General features: G+C 37.1%; 1 protein-coding gene across 2 annotated transcripts in view; it reads left to right on the forward strand.

Moving 5' to 3' along the window:
* Nucleotides 1-19420, forward strand: part of LOC145780755 (homeobox protein Meis1-like) — a 34888-nt gene that overhangs the window by 3686 nt on the left and 11782 nt on the right. Inside the window, exons 3-9 of one of the 2 annotated variants that reach the window (XM_082592383.1) lie at nt 3075-3220; nt 3842-3847; nt 4727-4770; nt 5432-5482; nt 6226-6369; nt 11720-11879; nt 16534-16682. In XM_082592383.1, coding sequence (XP_082448509.1) covers nt 3075-3220; nt 3842-3847; nt 4727-4770; nt 5432-5482; nt 6226-6369; nt 11720-11879; nt 16534-16682 — 700 coding nt within the window. Of the gene's footprint in view, nt 1-3074; nt 3221-3841; nt 3848-4719; nt 4771-5431; nt 5483-6225; nt 6370-11719; nt 11880-16533; nt 16683-19420 lie in introns of both variants that reach the window. The other variant, XM_082592382.1, reaches the window with a different exon arrangement.

Consider the following 19420-nt stretch of genomic DNA (forward strand, 5'->3'; position numbering starts at 1 on the left):
AGCTCGAACTAACTTTCAAGTGTTGCACAGAATCTATTGTCAATTTGCCACAAAGTCAAAACTTTTTCTTCCAGTCGCTATGCTTATTGCCACTGCATTGTGTTTTCTGAAGTTAAACTGCAAGGGTAAAATAAAAATAAAACATTATTTTTGTAAATTCTTAAAAGTGTTAAGAAAGTTTAAAACTTTCTTAGTCTGAAATTTGATTGAAAGTCTGAAATTTGTTGAAATGTAAAAAAAATATGTCAAACTTGGCTCTAAGTTGGCCACGCTTCAACGATTTGCTTGTTGGTTCCGGTATAATCTTAATTGCAGCTAGGATGTCATTTAGTAATTTAACTGGATTGACATTATCGAGTTAATGCTGCTGTTGTTCATGTGATGACTCAAAACTTAACAAATTGGTTCTCGTTACATTCTCAAATTCGTATATTGACACCGCAATGCTTTGAATACAAGTGCGCGTGCTAGTGCCTTTGTTGAACGAATGCATGCCTGTGCAGTTCTTTGAGTCAGCAAAATAACATTGAAGAAGTCCTAACTGAAACGTGTGCGTAAAAGTCATAACGTTTGTTGAAGCCGAATGATGACAAACTTTGTTCTATAATGAGCAGTCAAGCTACTATGGCAGATTATTTTGTCTTGGTTATGAAACTTGTACGATTTAGTTTATATTTAAGACTTTTAACCCTTTCATTCATCTTGTATCATATATGAGAGCAAAAAATCTATCAGTCACTTCCAACAGTACATATCAAGCTAGGAAACGTCCACAATAGTCAACAACTAAATATCGGGATGTTTATTTGATGCTGTCTCTTCCTTAGATGATGACAGCAGCCGAGTGACGAAAGTGTTTGTTTGACGCTTTCAAAAATGTCGGTTTGACCACTATCCTGAACAGGTGGTTGTTCGTTGACTACGACACTTCGACATGGTGGAAGATGGGCATGGAAAGTGACTTTCTTGCATTCCCGTCTACTTAACCTAAATGTTTAATTGGTAGCCTATACATCAGTCAAATATTGCGCAAAAACGAGTTATTAAAAGGTATTGCTGGAAGTAGCTGATGACTTTAAGCCACGTATCTTATTTGAATAATGTTCTAGTAAATGCTATGTCGAATCTCGCCATGTTGAATCACTGAATATGATAAAATCTATATTCCTTTCATAAAAAAAAATTCTAGGCCTTTGATAGTTTTTAAAAATTCTGCAGCAACAAATTGCAATAGCGGGAATGTATTCGAGATCAGTTTTGTGTATATCCAACGCTAATTAGTTGCCAAAGGTTGTCATGAGATTACTGTTGCTTTTGTGTATACAAGTTATTTGTTGTTCGTTATCAAACTACAAGTACGTTTAATTTCGAGTGCAAGAGTATTCAGTAAATAACCATCTGTTTTGCATAGATTTGCAAAAATAATGAAACTCAAACATTACAACAGTGTTTAGATGTACTTTTCCCTAATGTTGATCTTCGGATTCAAAGAGTTGTTGCCATAATTCAGTAACTGTTGTGATAACAGTCGTAATACCGCGAGTAGTGCAGATGTCTGCGAATAATCTTGTGGTAGTTCTTGAAAAGCTATATTAACTTTCTTCCTAATCGCTTTGTTATGTCATAATTGCCACCTGCGATTTGTATGCTTTTGTTTGGAATAGTTGTGGTCACACACCGATTCATGCGGTTTGGCAAATGATTCAACAGCTGCTCGAACAGTGGCAGTCAGTGTGTGTGTGAAATTCACGCTTAAAATCTCTTGAAAAAGTTTGCTGACAGACAACTCCTTCGAAACAATCGAAATAAAAATATTATTCCGTCAACATTACGTGATCTCCCGCTCTTTAACAGACAGACCCCAGACAGCAAAATCTGTCATTTTTACATTGATTCAACGTCTGCAGACATTGAATCAATTAAAAACGACGGATTTTGCTGTCTGGGACACCATGTGCTTGAGGTTACTTTGACGTTATCTTAACATTTCACAACGTTACAGCGATAAATCTTCGTTCCAAGTTTTTGTAATGAACTGCTCCATGATACCGACTTTCACCTTCAGTTCCGCTCGGGTCGAAACCCACGACTTTCAAGGATGGCAATCCGCAACACCTGATTTGGTCGCGTTGCATCACGGCGTTCGTAGCGGGAGATCGCTTTCCGTTCGACAAAATGCAAATTGCTGTCGAATCTCGTCGCAAAATTCAATGTTCTTGCGATCAAGTTTCCATTCGATGGTTTGATAGACAGCGTAAAAAGTGGGGTGGCAAATCAGCCTTAAAGTTGTTATTTTTACGTTGTTACAACGTCCAGCGATGTTAACCTTTTTCCCTTGGGAAGTTGATGTTTTGGCCGAAAGATTTTCTTAGTTTTTTTTTTTTATTTTTCTTAGTTTTACTTTCAAAGTTTTCAAGCTAAATATGGTTCCAACCTCTGTATACGCAGTTCATTAGCTTTGTCATTTGTGGAACAGTAGTTGTGGTATCGATACCGGACACGATTGCAGCCAAAGCGTCATAAAACGCCTTTTTGAAACTAACTTTACGGCCATCCGACCACCCTCGGTAACGGGGACATCACCGGGTTAAAACTGGACTACTACTAAGCCACATCATCAGCTTTTTTCAAAATAATTTAGCTTGTAATGGCTCTGCAATAGTTGTTGGGTTTATTTCCGACCATCACAGCATAACCGATGCATGCGGCAACACTACAAAAGTCTAATAAAGGTAGAAGCGCCAAAACAGAAGGTACAGACCTAAACAAGGCAATAAAACAATGATTTGCAACACTTGTTTTTGTGGATGACAAGCATCTATTGTTGTATTTCAGCTTTGCTTGAACATATCATTCCTTAGCACATCTACTAGTTATACTGTACATACTTGCTTCCGCTATACTTGCTTATTTCTTTATTATTGCTTGTTTATGTCATACCTATCGAGTGCTTTTTACGGAAGACTTAGAATCTTCCAAAGAATAGAACTGAGTTCTCATAAGGCAAAAATTCTTAAGCTGATATACACATTCCATTGTCCAAACTAACTCATGCTTCCCCTTTGCCGTTCCAGACACCCTCTCTTCCCCCTTCTCGCTTTGGTGTTTGAGAAATGCGAACTGGCAACCTGTACCCCCCGCGATCCCGCTGTGGCAGGAGGAGACGTGTGCTCATCCGATTCTTTTAATGACGACATTGCTTGTTTTGCTAAGCAGGTTCGTATGACGTGTTGTTGACGTCATGACATAAAGTGTACAAGTAAGGTTTTACTATGAATTATTAATTCTGTAACAAGCTCAAATGAAAATGATTGTGTAGTTTTCTTTGAAAATATATGCAACGGCTTTATCAAACACTCAATTTACTATTAAATATGAAATTTTTTCAATAGCACAAGTTTATATGTTTTTGTAGCATCCCCACTGTATGGCTCACGTTGCAGAAAAGACCCAGTTTGCTTTGCCCCAAAGAGATTATCATAAACTTTGGAAACTTGTGCATGAAGCTACAAATTTTTGAAATAAATTCAAAGACACTATTCTAGAACACTAGAAGTTCACTCCGATGACGTTTTTAAATCAACTAATATCATACATTCAGTTGTCTGTTGTAGATTTCCCAATTTTCACCGCCTCTGTAGCGGTTTGCTTAGTTTTATGGCAATAAGCTCTTTCGTTTGTTTGTTTGTTTATCTTTATCCTGCATTGCGGGAAAGCGGACTTGAGCGCTATGCATCGGTGTACGCCTTCCGACGTACACCTGACCCACGCTGCAGCCGACGACAATGTCTGTTTCCGGTTGTCTACTCTGCTTATGACTTAAATTTGGAACTACCCGCAGGTGCGGGTGGCTGGAGTCGAACATGCAGGCTCTCGACTGTGAGCCCAACGCGCTAACCACTCGGCCTTATCACTGCGGTGGCTTCAATTAATGAAACACACAACGTTTGTCTAGCTGAATACGTTGCATTTGCAGTAATTTTATGTCAGCAAATGTCAAAGTAATATGAAAACAGCAAGCTTTGCAGCGGCACCTCTTGATAGGTCACTCAAAGTTTAGTGTGATATTTGTCGCAAACAAGTGTCCCATCATGTGCACCCATTCCTCCTTTGATCAACAAAATTGATGATTGAATGGTGGGAATACCTCACTGGCGCTCAAGAGTTTGCTGGTTTGGTGCTCATCGAGAACACTTTGTGTTTTCAATGAATAATAATAATAATCAAGTTTTATATTGCCTCCACTACCACAACATACAGTACACTACGATCACAGATGCGATACAAGTCACTACTGACACGCTTGTATCATAAATATCAATCTGAATAAAAAAAAATACAGAGCTCAAAAAGCTGAAACTAAAGTCGCTTTTCCAAACTTTTCAAAAACGCAACTGTGTCCATCATCAGTGTTTCCATTCTTGGTTCTTATCTTTTGCTGTGATTGACCAATAGTTTCAACAAATTTGCACATCAAGATTTGCACATCAAGATTCATTTTCTTGCTTCCCTGTATATTTCTCCAGAAATCGAAATTTGCAGCCACCTGGAACATTTTGATTGTGACAAAAGAATGAAATGAAGATGCTACCCTCCTTTTCATTGTGATTGATAAGCGTCTTTTCTATTATCTGTTAGGAAGTTCTTGCTGGATTTGCTTGTTAGGATCTAAAACTTATTGGATTTGTATCATTATGTTTACAGTTTATTGTTTTGCAGATTCAAGACCGACCTTTAACCTTTGACCCCAACAACGAAATAGACAACCTAGTAAGTAACGACTGACAACTGTCTGCACGTTTTAACTAACGATTTGGAATAAGGACCTCAAGAGATGAAAGTAGAAGTTTTGCAAGAGATCATGAGTTAGACTAATTTTGTTCTTAGCTTTAGTCGACAAATTCAGATATGAAGAGATAGAAACGAAAAGTAGGCTACTTAATCATATTTGAAAAAAAATTCCGACCTCTGTAAGCAATTATACCATGAACCTTAAATATCCTGACAAGATATCTTCACCAGAAAAGGTGCCTTTGGAGACTTAGATATCAATTTTAGCTACATACATCTTGGCAATGCGTTCAGTGTTCATGGTACCAATGCTTGAAGTGCTCTGGATTTATTTTATTTAAATGTGGCTTATGCACTTTTTGTTCTCACCTCTTTGTTATCTTGCACATGTGTGAGGTGGATGGCAATAAATCTAGTTTTCGACTATAAGGATCAACAACCTTCATATGATAGTGGTCTTGCATTAGTTCTGAAAAAATGATGCGACTTTCATCAAAGTTGATTATCTCCAAAACTCTTTCTTTTATATAACCATCAGGCCGGATCGAGTTTTGCTGAAACCCTCGCAAAAGGAAACAAAGGACGTAAAAACGTAAAACGTAAAAACGTAAAACTGACTAACATATTTTTGTACTTGCAGATGATCCTATCAATCCAAGTATTAAGATTCCATTTATTGGAACTAGAAAAGGTGATTATTGAATTAGCTTGAAATTGAATCAATGTTGAATCTAAGGTACTAACTAAGCAGTCTCTTTTTATATGGCCTCAATGCAGACGTTGAATAAACGCGAAAGTGACTGATTTGCTGTCTGGTGGCAGTTTTGCATAAATATAAATTAATGTAGTCTACATTACATGGGGAGAGTGAGGTAATTTTTATTTCAACTTCAACCCTAGTTTTAAGATTTTAAAAATTGTTAAAAAAAAAATACCAGAGGTTTTGTAATATATATATTGTTGTACCCTATACCCAGGGCTAAAGCTGGATTTGAAAAAAATGGCAACCCTCCCCTTTCCTAATTACATGAAAGATCAATAAATTTACTTTCCTGAGTATGACACCAAGTTTTTCAATCTTTTTCTTTTTGCAGAAAACAAATGCGCAACTGACGATTTCCCCCCGCATAGTGCTGTAAATTCAAAGTTTTACTTTCAAGTAGCCAAAGATGTCATTTTACATCGTTTCGATGCAAACATAGCAAGTTTTTTAGCCGTAAACTTTATTTTTAAAATTTGTTAAACTCCGCATATGTACAAAAAACGTTACGTGGCCCACTGGGGTGGCCTCTGATGCTGAAGGCTGGGGTTCGATTCTTCTGTTCATTGGCCGCCATTCGGGCTAGACTACCTGGCCGCTGTTTATGCAGCAGTTTTCAGGTGATATAGTTTTACCTCACTGGATTCTTGCATTGACTAGCGACAATGTTCCAGGTTCATGAACTTTGCCAAAACTTCACGTCACGATACATCAACTGCCTGAAAGGCAAGATGCCGATTGAGCTTGTCATGGAGGACCGGGATGGGGGAATCCCCACCAAATCCGAAGTGGAATCAGCGAAATCGTCAATGGAACAGGTGAAAGATGCTTCAATTTTCGTTGGTTTGTTTGCTGCTGCCTAAGGTTTGAACAATCGAAAACCACAAGCGTTGTTTGAAGTCTGTAAATAACCAAGACATTAAAAGTCGGATGAATACTTGAAAGCTTGCGTCAATAACCGCAAGCGGAACTTAGTGGTTGCCAGGCAACTCGGGTTATATTGCGTAAATTAAAATCTCACCAAGCGATAAATCTTTCTCAACCTGGAAATGAAAAATTCAGCCTGATGCAGTTATAAGAGTGCAAGTTGATTTACAATGACAAGTGTTGGGCTTCAAAATTGTTTGAATGAGCAAATTAACTTGGTAACCTGCCCAGGTTTGGCTGTCAAAAGGAGGAAAAGTTAAGGACACAACAACCAAAGCAAAATCTTTGAAAGTTTTAAAACTAATAACATCCGCATCACACTTCCACCATGGAGTTTGAACTTCACCTTTTTGAATGAAACCATGTTTTAAAATTGAGAACTATAAACTTAGTAGTGATAATTGTCTGAGCAGATAGAACGAGCACGATTAAGCAAACCTAACACCAACCCAAATTTCCATTTCATAGGACACACTGCGTTGAAATTTAATAATAATCCAGTTTCCTCTAATAAATATTTTTGATGCTCCTGTAAAAATGTGACTATTGTAACAAATTGGGCATGTGTTAACTGGGTTGTGGTTTTCATGAGGGTAAAAGGCAAACCGGCCTCTCTGAAAAGATTTACAATTAAGGCCCTTCATTATCTCAAATAATCCTAACTCAGATGTTTATCCAACTTTGTATATCCTATTGTTGCAAAGGCAAATACATATAATTTATGTCTGGAATAGTCATTTGAATTGGATAATATAAGCATCTCAGAACCTCTTGATGGTTAGAGAACTTTTAGAAAGCGCAACACTTACAAAGCGCGCTCTTTCCACCAACGCTGCAAGAAACATGCTTTTCGTTTATGACATCATAAGTTGTTTTAATGACGCCATCAATTATACAAACAAGAAGAGTAAGACTTTCCATAAAAATGAATAATTTGCTTTGTGAGTGATTTATTTTCTGCAAATATTATACCTTTTCCTAAAAGCTTCTTTAGACAAACAATTCTTGAATTTGTCGTCAATTTTCAAGGAAATAAAATGACGTCTTGAATATGCAATCCACACTTTCAGAAATATATGGCCCACAATAATTCCACAAAAAACAACTGTAATAAAATATCAATGAAATTTAAACTTTCTCTCAATTACTAGTGTCGTTTTGCCATCTTTTGCAAAAATTGTGTAACTTGTTAGATGAATGTTCTTCATCTTGAGTACCTAACAAAGGAACAATGTGCCAAACAATTGCTACTTAAGACAGGATAAGAACTTGCCTGTTGTTGGCAGCACCTGGTACCGTACGAATTCTGATCGAAACAAATGTATTTATTGTCTTTATTTTGTTGTTTGTGAAACGTTTTGTTCCGACCAAAAGAAAAATAACTTTGAACTGCCTCTTATTAAACTTTGCGTAGTTGTTTCGCCGACAAGCGTCGATTTTTTTTCGTTCAAAGATTTGTGATCTTCAGTTTGTTCCTTCTTACATCTTAAAATTAAACTTAGAAAGAAAAATTAAGGTGACAATGGAAACACCTATCTCAGCAATGACATTGTAAAATTTATTGTTTAAAAACCGAGTGTACTTGATGGGTCTCACAGAAATGTCCCCCCCCCCCCCCCCCGAGTAATCAACGTTTGCACCAATCGGCCGCCTGACCAACACTGGCTTTAGGTTATCACGTGTATGGGATACACATCCTTTGGGAATAGTTTTAACAATCATGACTTTTTTGTATCCGAAGATATATAATAATGACATCGTGTACGCAACGCAAACACAGCAATCAAGCTTAGATTACACCATTGCGTTGTTTTAATATTGCACTCACTCATGGATGGTTAAACAATAGTCAACAGCTCTTGCAAATAACTACAGACGGGTGCCGCTATCAAGAAAGCCACTGCTTATCAACTGGTGTTCGTTGTCTGGTGTTTGATGAAGTGCTGTTTGAAGCATCGCACTGGGACGAGGTTATATGTTAGGTGCCTTCAACTCATGGCTTTGTAACTTCGAATAAAGATCGACCGTTTTCGTCATTGTTTGGTGATTGTTGGAGGAAGAGTATGATTGAGATGTTTGAAAAATATCTTTTTGCTTAAATCTTGGCAGTTTTGCATCACCATCCATTCAAGACTGAACCGCTGACACAGACTTGTTGGTTACTGAGGTTGCCAGTTTGAAGTTTCCGATCGTATTTGAAGTGTCGTTGTCTGTAAACTAATCCATTGAGTTGATTCTGTTAATTAACAACCCAACTCTTGTTAGTTTCTGTTTGCCATTGTGTTGTTCTTTGTCTCTGCCTTGTTGCATTATTACGTAGCACAATCGAACAGTTGCATCACTATCGTGCCTTTGTGTAAACTTACCTCGGCCCTCGCTCCCCACAAAGCTAATTATTAATTATCGATATAGAACAGCGGCCGCTTCTCTGATGTCTGGAGGGTTTCAGGATTGCAGTGTATTTCTGATAAAACAATCGTTAAATCAACAATACCCGTTTACGCGATTTAACGTCAGAGAAAGTTGAATGTACGAAACAAATTTCGTGAAGCAAACCCAGCAATATTTTCATTAAATAAACGTTGGTGGGTGTTGTTTTAATGTCAACTTAACGTCACGCAATTTTAGTTTGTTGGTGTTTTTTTATCGCAAGAAAGTCCAAATATTTGATAACTAAGCTTTCATAAGTTTGTTTTCCATAATTGTAGCTACGTTTGCTCAAGGAGGATACACCATACCCATTGCCCAATGAAACATTTCTTTCTTTCACCACCTTTCGCACAACTAGATCCGATAGAAAATTTGAAATATATTGTGAAAAAACAATACGTAATCTTTGTAATTGTAGGCTACCTTAATTGACAAAAATGAGAGGTCTTGATCGAAACGGTAAAGAAATTGTGGCGTTGTGGCATGGTTTAGATATGTCTGGCCATGGGTAGACATTTTGTTTGAGTTCGTAGAAGCGCTTACCCTATGGTTTGGTTTTGAATCTTTATCTTTGCACTGACAAAGCCTTGATACGTTATTTCTGATAGTTTCTCATACCTGTAGAGGCTCTTGACGCAGGGCCGGTTACCGAGATTGACAGAGTGAAGTTTTCCGATTGTTGAAGTGTTGCCTGGGAATTATTCCATACACTAGTTGTCGCTGAATGGAGAGCAGTCCTGAAATGCGTTGCTCAAGCGCACACCCTGAGAGTCGAACCATCGCCGCTTGATCTTGAAGCTTATTTGTTCACGAAGTCACGCTCTAACCTATTGAGCTTTGGGGGCGATTTTGTTTACAAAAGACGTCTTTGTTTGTTTGGACGTCTTTTGTTTACAAAAGACGTCCAACCACTACGCTCTACAATGGTTTTACAAAGAGCCAAAAAAACCGTGTGTGGTGCAGTATTGGAACACAATTTTCCAGTTCTTCTTTCCACGGGACTATGCGTTGTGCCTATGAAAGTGGTTGATGCATCATTGTCGTGTCATAAAGTCACATTACGACGTGATATTAACTCAACGCGATGAATGACAATGAACAAGGAAATGCACTTGTTTGTGACTCACTCTTTGACTATAATTACAACTTGTATTTTTTTCAATCAATATTTGGTTTGAGGTGGTGGGTTCGCCTTGTTGGAATGAAAGATACGTTTGTATTGGATTGACGCTTTCTATAGAAATCTCAGCTAGCCTTGCTTGTGTACAAAGTTCAAAAGCTACTTTCATAATCATAGGTGCCAGATTGGCATAGGGAAATAGATGTACTTTACAATTTATATGCTATTTTACGAATATGAATCACTATCAATAGTGTGTTTTTGTTTTGCGCTGTATCCATTGTCGATGTCACAAAAGCTGCGCATGGTTTGCGCGACTTCTGACGACATTGGCCTCTAGATATTGAGTGAAGATGAAAGAAATGTTTACAAAGAATTTTGTTTCGTTAAAATAATTTTTTACTAAGAAGCATCTCTCAAAATTCAAGATGAACACAATTTGCTCTAAAACAAAACAGAATTTCGCTCATGTGGAGTTTTCAGTCCTTATGGCTGTTCAGTCAATTAGCTTTGTATGAAAGCTTGTTCAAAGTTATAGCTGATTTTCTTGTTAACTCTTACAAGTGTATTCAACACGTTTCCAAACCTAAGCCGTTTTCATCCTCAATGTCACAAATTGAATATCATTGAAAGTGTCAAGATTAAAAAAAATGGTACAATTTAAGCACTAGATATCCGAAGGGTAATTTAAAGTTTCGAAGCGTTTGCTGTGGTGACTTCAGCGCCTGAATTTGAGCTCTTTATTTTTCATTCGATTAAGATTCATTTCTATTTTGCAATTTTTATTTTACGACTTTTACACTTGCAAGTGTTTGTTATTGCGTTTTCTGTTTGTTATGAAAATCAATTCTGACATAATAATAACGTTTATTGAGGTCATATCCATCAACTGTTGCTGAACAATTCGTCATTATCAATCACCACGATAAGTATTGCCGATGTGTTTTTGACAAATGTGTCAATTTGAATATCTGCGGCAAACGCAGCAATCAATCTTGGAGGGAATATAGAAAACGTGAGATGTTGTTTCGATGGGAGACCAATAGCTTTGAACAACGTGAAGAAAATACTGTACTCCCAAAGTATTTGACAAATAGTGATTTGGAACAGTCGCAAGAATGCCAACCACACAGAAAACTTATTATTACATGTAAATTTTGTAGGTTTTGATAGTAGGCCTACTTATACAATGAAATTGCATTGACTTTGCAAGTCTACTGTGAAGACACTAATTCCATATTCCAGCGACAGAAACAGTTGAACCCTTTAAGTGATTCTAAATTGTAATATTGGAAAGCTTAAATTTCCAGGGGATTTAAAGTTCCTGGATTTAGGGCAATAATGTACACTGTCTGCTTTGTTAAACGCTGAGAACAACTCATAGTGAGATAATATAAATTCACACATAATTGATATACTAAAAATGTATTTACAGTATATCAGTCAATTTAAATCTACCTATTTGAATAAGAACCTTTTAATGATCCCAATAAGGGTGAAACAGTCTGTAAAGGATTTTAGAGAAGTCCTAGTAAATCTACCCATATAGGTGTGATAGTTGACAATTTGATTAAAAATTAAACAATGGCCTTAATAGCGGATCACTGTCCCAAACGCCATGCGTCCGCCCTCGTTGATCTTTTATCAACCTCTGTGTTACAAGTTATTAAACTCCTTTGTTTGCATTTCAGTCCTATTTCGGTTCAGAGATTGCTCCAAGCCATCAATCAATTCCAGATCTCATGCATTCTGGTGTGGGAAGTTTAGGGTCTAACCAACCCCATCACCAGCCCATACACACCCCCATTCCCCCCCATCACCACCACAACACCGACAGTGCTAGCCCGACAGGTATGTTAGACCTTGAACGTCTGAACGACGTTGTTATAAAAATTCTACATTATTTTTTTCTATTTTTAAGGTTTGCTTTCCCTCACCTGCAAATGTTTCTTTCAATTGTAAACGTTGCGCTTTTATGAGAAGCTAAATAATTTTCACAATATTTTGGCAAAGCTGCGAATTTCAAGCCCAAGAATATTGAGAATCAATGTTTTAAAAATTCTTCGATTTTCTACTATCTTTAGCCCACTATGATGCCATAAGATGCCTTTAGTTCCTCTTGATTGTTATTGCCTTGTATAATTTGTTATAATTTGGTTTAAATTATAATGACTGCATTTTTCTCACTATTATTTGTGCCAAAATCTTTTCAAACAATGTTCGTATCTCACGTGCCGCTGTAGCAAAAAAATTTCGTTAAGGAACCTTGCAAAAAATAAAAAGCTAAAGCACATTATTGCACGAACACCGAATTCATCCAATTGACTTTCTCGGTGTAATCAATACGCTGTGAATTATTAATATGAGGCTCAGTTCGTTTTCTATTTTATCCTGATTTGCATTTTTTAACAACCCGGCCAATGCTTTATGTCAAAATGTCCAATTTAGGTGCTTGAATGAGTGATTCTTAAAGCGCTAGCTATTGTGTTAATTACCGCTAGCTATTGTATCAGAGGCAGCAGCATACTTGCGTGGCATATGGGTTTTGTAAAGTATAAAAAATTTTATGATTTTATTGCGATAGGAAAAAGTATATTTATTGGAAACGAACCAGAACACAGATTATGACGCATTAATGTGATATGGAAGATCAACTGTTTAATGCGTCCGAACAGAGCGCAAACAATAGCACTTGTCGACTTCATTGGGCTCAAACTTAAGTAGTGACTAAATTTAATCGCAAATCTTGGCGCAATTCTGCCTCACCTCTTTCGACATCCAACCGTGTTTACGGATTTTATTTGGAATTGCAGTTACTTTCTGGATAGAACTGTTTTTTTTAGTGGAAATTCTTTTACGAAAAGATGTTGGCATATTGGAGAATAAAATTGAGATTATTTCCACACAAAGTGACAAAATATGTTCAGCATCCTTCAAAAGATGACAGGTAAAAAATACAGGAAAATGTACAGCTTACCGTGCGGCGTGCACAGCAACACGGCTTATCAAAATGCCTGTAGTCGACATCCATCCTAAACAAATGGCGGTTCGTTCGTTATTAGTTCGTTAAATCATTCGTTAGGACTTGCTAAAGACTTTAGCCGCTTGAAAATTTTCCAAGTCCCTGTTTGATTTTACCCCAGTCTTTTTTATATAACGAAGCGTGTGTGAAGTGACGTCATTATTTTAGCATCCCAACTCTATCCATGTTTTTTGTGCATGCGTCACGGTCTGTAGCGTTTCCAGTCACGTGACACATGATTGATGGACAACAAAGGTCGATTCGGAAGTGAGATCCGTTTGTTTACAATTTGTCACGTTTGGTTTTGTTGCGCGTTTGTTGTGGTCGAGATTTCAATAGAAAACTAACTGGAGAAGTGAAGGTTTGAACTTGTGATCACGGAAGCACGTTTTCCGCTAGTCTTTTATGTCAACGTCTCTTGTAACCAAGACTGGTCTATATCAAATCATTTCATCCAGTTTGTTATTTTAGAATGTATGGTACTATTGTAGTCAGTGTAGCCCAGGTAGGTCCTTCTGTTTAGGGCTGAATTAGTCAAAGGCAAGACTTCCAGCAGAAATACAAAGTTTCACCAACAGGTTAAAGACTTGATGCAGGTCTTACTAATAACAACAGAAAGTTATTTCAATCGACGTTCACTGAAAAAAAAAGATTAATACATCTGCCATCAAATATTATGTTTTATTGTTGCTATGCCTAACTCCTAGTAAAGTCATTTTCCAAGGTGCATGGCGCTTTTACGTCATAATTATCATTATGATGGTGAGCTTAGAAAATTTCTGAAATTCACCATTCTACTTCTGCTGAAGTGACGAAATAATGCTAGGTCTGATCTTTTGTGAACTTTTTCTGAACCTTTCTTACCACTTCAGTTTTCCACTTATAATTTCTACTTTCACACGAGTTCGGATGTATGCTTTGCAGAATGCTTTGAAACTGTGTGAAGGTAAGCAAAAATCGTGATGCGTTTACAGGTCGGCACACCAAATGTGGGAAACATGTTTTTATCTGGGTTAGAGTGCCAACAAAACCTATGAGAATACTTTAAAGCGTCACAATGCTTGTCGAGCTGGGTCGTTGAGTCGGTGTCGCGTCTTGCCACCAAAGAAACGTCTCCCACCGTCCAGGTTGGTCGTGGCACGAAAACAATCGCATTATCTTTTGATGAATTGTTTGGAAATGTGCAATTTGACGTAATTTGGATTCTGCAAGAAAACTCGTGCGAATAATTGCCCCGTTTTCCCTGGAAATACAATATGGCTGCCATTAACGCCATTTTGTTTAATAACAATGTCACTGACATCTAACTGTATGGTTCCTTTTACATTTACCAACTGAGCATTCAATTGAGCAAATCTTAATGTTGTAGGAAGTTCAGTAAGGTTAAACATGGCACACTTTTCCTGCGACCAACAAAAGGTTAAATTTCTTTTCACCTTTCACCCACAAATGTTTTTGATCCTCTATCAACAGTTTCAAATTCCATCACTGTCCATAGAAAAGTTAACTACAAATTGTTAAAAGTAAAATTTTTGTATAACAACAAAGCTGTCATACACGGTTTGATGACGCATTTTTGTTTTACTTGTGTCGCTTAATTGTTCCTTTTGTGACGTCATCATTAAGCGCTTCTTTTTGCGTTCTTCGCTTGATTTGGCGAGTGGAGTTTTAAAAGGGCGATTGGTTGTTGGATCGAACCATCAGGATCATGTAGCCTTGGTCTAACAGTTTTACAAGTGGCTGCAGAGTTGCCAGTTGGTGTAATGATTTTGTAGCATCTGTTGAAATTTAATGAAGTTTCTGGTGTGACCTATTTGAGAAGCTGGCAACTCTGCGTGGCAGCAAAATCATAGCATATCATGTAGTGAGCTTTCATTTCCATGCAACACGTTACGAAAATCACCACATAATGATTCCCAGATTTCAAATCAATTGTTTTTTTACATCTTTAGTTAGTTTAGCTACGTTTATTACGTCACGTAACTACAGTTTGTTAGTTGTTACGTTTGTAACAAACAAACCATGCAAACAAACGATCGATTTTTGTCTGGGTTGTGCCTGGTTGTCAAGTGTTCATGCTGATCTCGTCTAGGTAAACCAGTTCTTTTATGGCAATTTGATGGAGGATTTGTTGCAAATCACGTGCGATGGTTGAAAGGTGTGGTTTGTGTATGCTCAGCATGATTACAAAGTCTACAGTTCTCCCAATCTACAAACTGGCACACGTGACTGGCAGAAGTTGTCTTGCTGCGTATAAACAAGGCTTTTAAACATTCAGAAAAAGCAAAATGGAAAATAACAAAAATTGCAGAAGTTCTTTTACCCATTGGCTGTGGTTAAGAAAAGCAAGGGGTTAAACAAGACCTACCAACTCTCAACAACCTATCGGAAACGTAATTGTGTGTCTTATGCTCAAATCAGTATTACATTCATTCAGTTTGTAATATTTCATGGCTGTGTGGTGGTTTGCCTGACATTTTTAGAAAGTCGATCTCACATAATTAAAAGACTGCAAAAGGCACTCGCAAAACAATGTTGTGGCTCCGCAAAATCATATCAGCAAATCTATTTGATGGTAAATCTTCGAGTTGTCAGTTAGGATACCTCAAGTTATTCTATTTGCTCAACTCAGTGTACAATGCTGCGATTGTTGCGTCGACATCTGTTGTCCCGTTATAACCAGCATACTCCCACGGTTGTTTTCACACAATAAACATCGCATCACCAATTGCTCACTTATCTCTGATAGATTTCTTGATAGAAATCGTTAATATCGGCTGCGTTGTAGCATCACACTTACGCTAAACACGAGAAAAACGTTGTGAAAATTACATGAGAATCTTTAGGTTTCTACTCACAGTTTTTACCCTGTTTGCAAAAAATAAAAATAAACTACAAAAATATGGAAAGGATAAAATTTTACAAGCAAATTTGAAAGACTTCCTCCAAATCTAGTGTGCTTGTCTTGCCAAGCCTTGAGCCCGTTGTCCGTTTATTTTCAAAGCCGTAAATCGAGTGGTCCGTGTGAGACGTGTCTAAACAATTCAAAAACATGGTCAAAAGATTTTTGCCGCGATTTTCAGAGACATTCTATTTGTAGTTTGCTTAGAAAAGCGCTGATAAAAATTGGCACAGTTGATGTAAATCTTTAATTTTATTATGACGTGATATTGGCCGCTCGGTTTGATGATATCATAACATTTTATTACATCATAAACATGGTTGTCAGGATAGAAGTAGTGAATTTTCATCTAGTGTCGAAGTTAAGCGACTGCCGGCCACGAAATCCGAGTCTTTACAAAAGATTATTATGAAATAATGCGGTAATTTAGTATGGAAAGTTGTCAAAAAATTTTCAACTTTTTTTTACTTTTTAGTTTCTTTGATACTTGACGTCGCTATAGATTAAACTACAAAATAATCTGAAAAATTAGGCTGAAGTCGTCAAATTAATTTCAATATTTTAATCCGCCGTCATTCCAGGCAGCACGTTGGAAGGGTCAACTTACTCCGGAGAAGGTGGGGGCGATGACGATTCCGACCCAGGAAAAAAGCCCCAGCAGAAAAAGAGGGGGATTTTCCCCAAACAAGCCACCAATATAATGAGAGCATGGCTCTTCCAAAACCTTACAGTAAGTTGGCGATTAGATGTGCTTTGTTCAAAACCAGAGGGCATATTTTTAACCATTGTCAAATGATTGAGAAATCCCAGTTACTAATAACGTTAAAATGCTCCGTTTCTCTGTTTCATTTCAAACAATGTTTCCCGTCACTATTTCTTTCTTAAGCACATGAACTGACTCATCCTACCTTCAACAGCCATCGGTTCAAGTTTAGCATGATCACCCAAACTCTTTATCACCATTTGCTGTTAAAACTTGACTTACTGTAAATCTCTACCCAGTATTAAAACATAGTGCACTTTACTTCTTCAACAACGCAGTAAATAGACAGAATTACTGCAGCAAGAGTGAAGAATCGAGATAAGATTATAAACATATCAGTTGAATCATTTTCAATTTATCAGCTTGTTTCACCTACTTGTGCAAGTCTGATTTTTGTTTCAATAAGTAGGCTATCTTCTCGCTCTATCATCTTGTGGAAAAACAGGCTGTAGAGGTTTTCAGACTGATAAAACTTAATTTTTTTATTTACTTATTAAATAACGAAAATATTGAATCATCGGTCATTTACACAATGCCACAGGTAGCTTGGGAATCAATAAAGTTTATTGCAGTAAAGGATTGTTAGGAGAACATGAGCTTCTTGTAAATTCATTGTTTCGGTTACTTTGCCTGAAAGAAATATAAAAGTGAAATATCTTTGTGATGTAACAATTGGCATAATAAAGGATTCCATGATGTGACAGAGCATCACCCATTGTTCAAAACATATTGCATATGTCAGTTGTTTACATGTAATGCACCTGTTACTATCACATGGTCTGTAAGTGTAGAGACCCCAAATTCTAGAAGTGCTCTTCTTTCGAGCAAAAGCTTGTAATGTAGCAAACCCTTAAACTGTGACCCTAGTTAACAATTTAATTTTTATCGCGCAAAACAAACTGGAAGAATTTCTAACGTAACAGTGTGTTTGATATAATTTTATATGCAAATAACCTACATTTTACACAATTCAGCATGAAAAATCCTATTTTGTTTAATCCGCCCAATATCAGATAACTAATGTTTACAAAGTACCATGAAATAACTACCTGTTTATATGAATTCTGATGTGGTAGATTATACCATTAGCCAAATGCGACATTGAAATAACGTTCTTTGAGACTTCAAATCAACAAAATATGCAAAAAGATTAGATATTTGAATCCCTTTAGTAGAATAATTGGCTTAATTTTTATGCTACTAACAACCGTGAAGTAGCCGTAACATTGGCTTAGCCAGAACTGCAGTTAGATGCGATATAATTGACATGACGGTAACAATCAAACTCGAAAGAATTTGGCGATAGGACAAAATATTTGATTATATGATCGTAGGAAAGATTTTTAGTTTATTAATTTTTTATATTTTAGAAAATGTGGTATTTCAATAAACAAGGTGCCTGTTAATGCAAGAAGATTGTTAAGTATCCAACTCTGTTGTTACATCACACTGACCCATTCTGACGTTTGTCAGTTGTCTTAAAATAACAACAATTTTCCTTTGAAAGTTTGAAAGGAGTTTGGTTCAATTCTTTAGCCGGAAAATCCTGATATTATGGTAACGTAGGCGGTCTATATAGAATTTGATTTGGGAAAACAAGAAAAAAATTTACTAATTGAAAAGCGTTTCGGAACAATACTAACATAATAACAATCGGGTTTTATTTTTGTCCCTTTGTGACAACATATTCTGTATACCAGTGATTACAAGTGCAAGTAGCTAAAGGACATGTAGTCATCGAATTGGTTACTTTTACTGCTTTTTTAGCATTCCATTAATTGTTCGAGACACAGCCCACGTGTTCTGGAGCGGTGTTAAACCAATTACTTTCAAGCATCGCACGAACGTTCTCACCATTCGACTAACAAATAGAATTTTGCTATGAAGACTCTGCTTTTTTTGTTTTTTTTTTAAATCCATACCAAGCTTTAACTGTGGGCTGGCACAATGATGGGATGCAGATAAAGCTTATAAATTGCTCGCTTTCCAATCGTGCCCTTCTGGTCCGACTCCCGGCTGAAGCTGCTTGTTGAAAAACACTGCTACCTTTATCCCGAGTGTAATAAATTGGATGGGCGTAGTTGCTGTACGAAAGACGACCTAGAGAAAATAACTGGTCACCCTACTTTCAGTACCGATGGCTTAGTATAATGAGAACCTTATCTTCACATCCCCCGTTGCTTGGATCAAGTATGGGACCCACCTTTTTTTACCAAGCTTCTCAGTTCTGCTAAAGACAATGAGATTGCTTGCTTGGTGCACTTGTTGTACGTACAGCTCATCACTTCCTCCAGTAGGCCTGAAAGTAATGTCGCGCTGTTTCAAGTCAGCTTCTGCAGAACGTGGTAGTTGGCGTTTTAGTTAAAAATGGGTATAATCAATGATTTGTAACGTCCGGTACCAGATATGTGGATGCTACATAAAACTACATTAAATAGATAAATAATCCTATACATTTAATTCAGTTTTATCACATAAATAATACCTTACTTAATCTTTCGAATAATGAAGGCTGGTTGTGTTTAAGTGCTTAAGGTTTTCTCTGGGCTTTGTAACGATATAAGTTAAATCCTTATATGTGATGTGGAGTTGTTTCAATGAACCTTGTAAGATATTTCCGCGATCATGTCTTGGGTTAGCCCGCACACGAACCAATTGCGCCTCAAGGCAACTTCTAACTTTGCGGACTCTAGTGGTGATGTTAT

This window comes from Aplidium turbinatum, chromosome 12 (assembly GCF_918807975.1).
Source record: "Aplidium turbinatum chromosome 12, kaAplTurb1.1, whole genome shotgun sequence".
NCBI classification, from domain to species: Eukaryota; Metazoa; Chordata; class Ascidiacea; order Aplousobranchia; family Polyclinidae; genus Aplidium; species Aplidium turbinatum.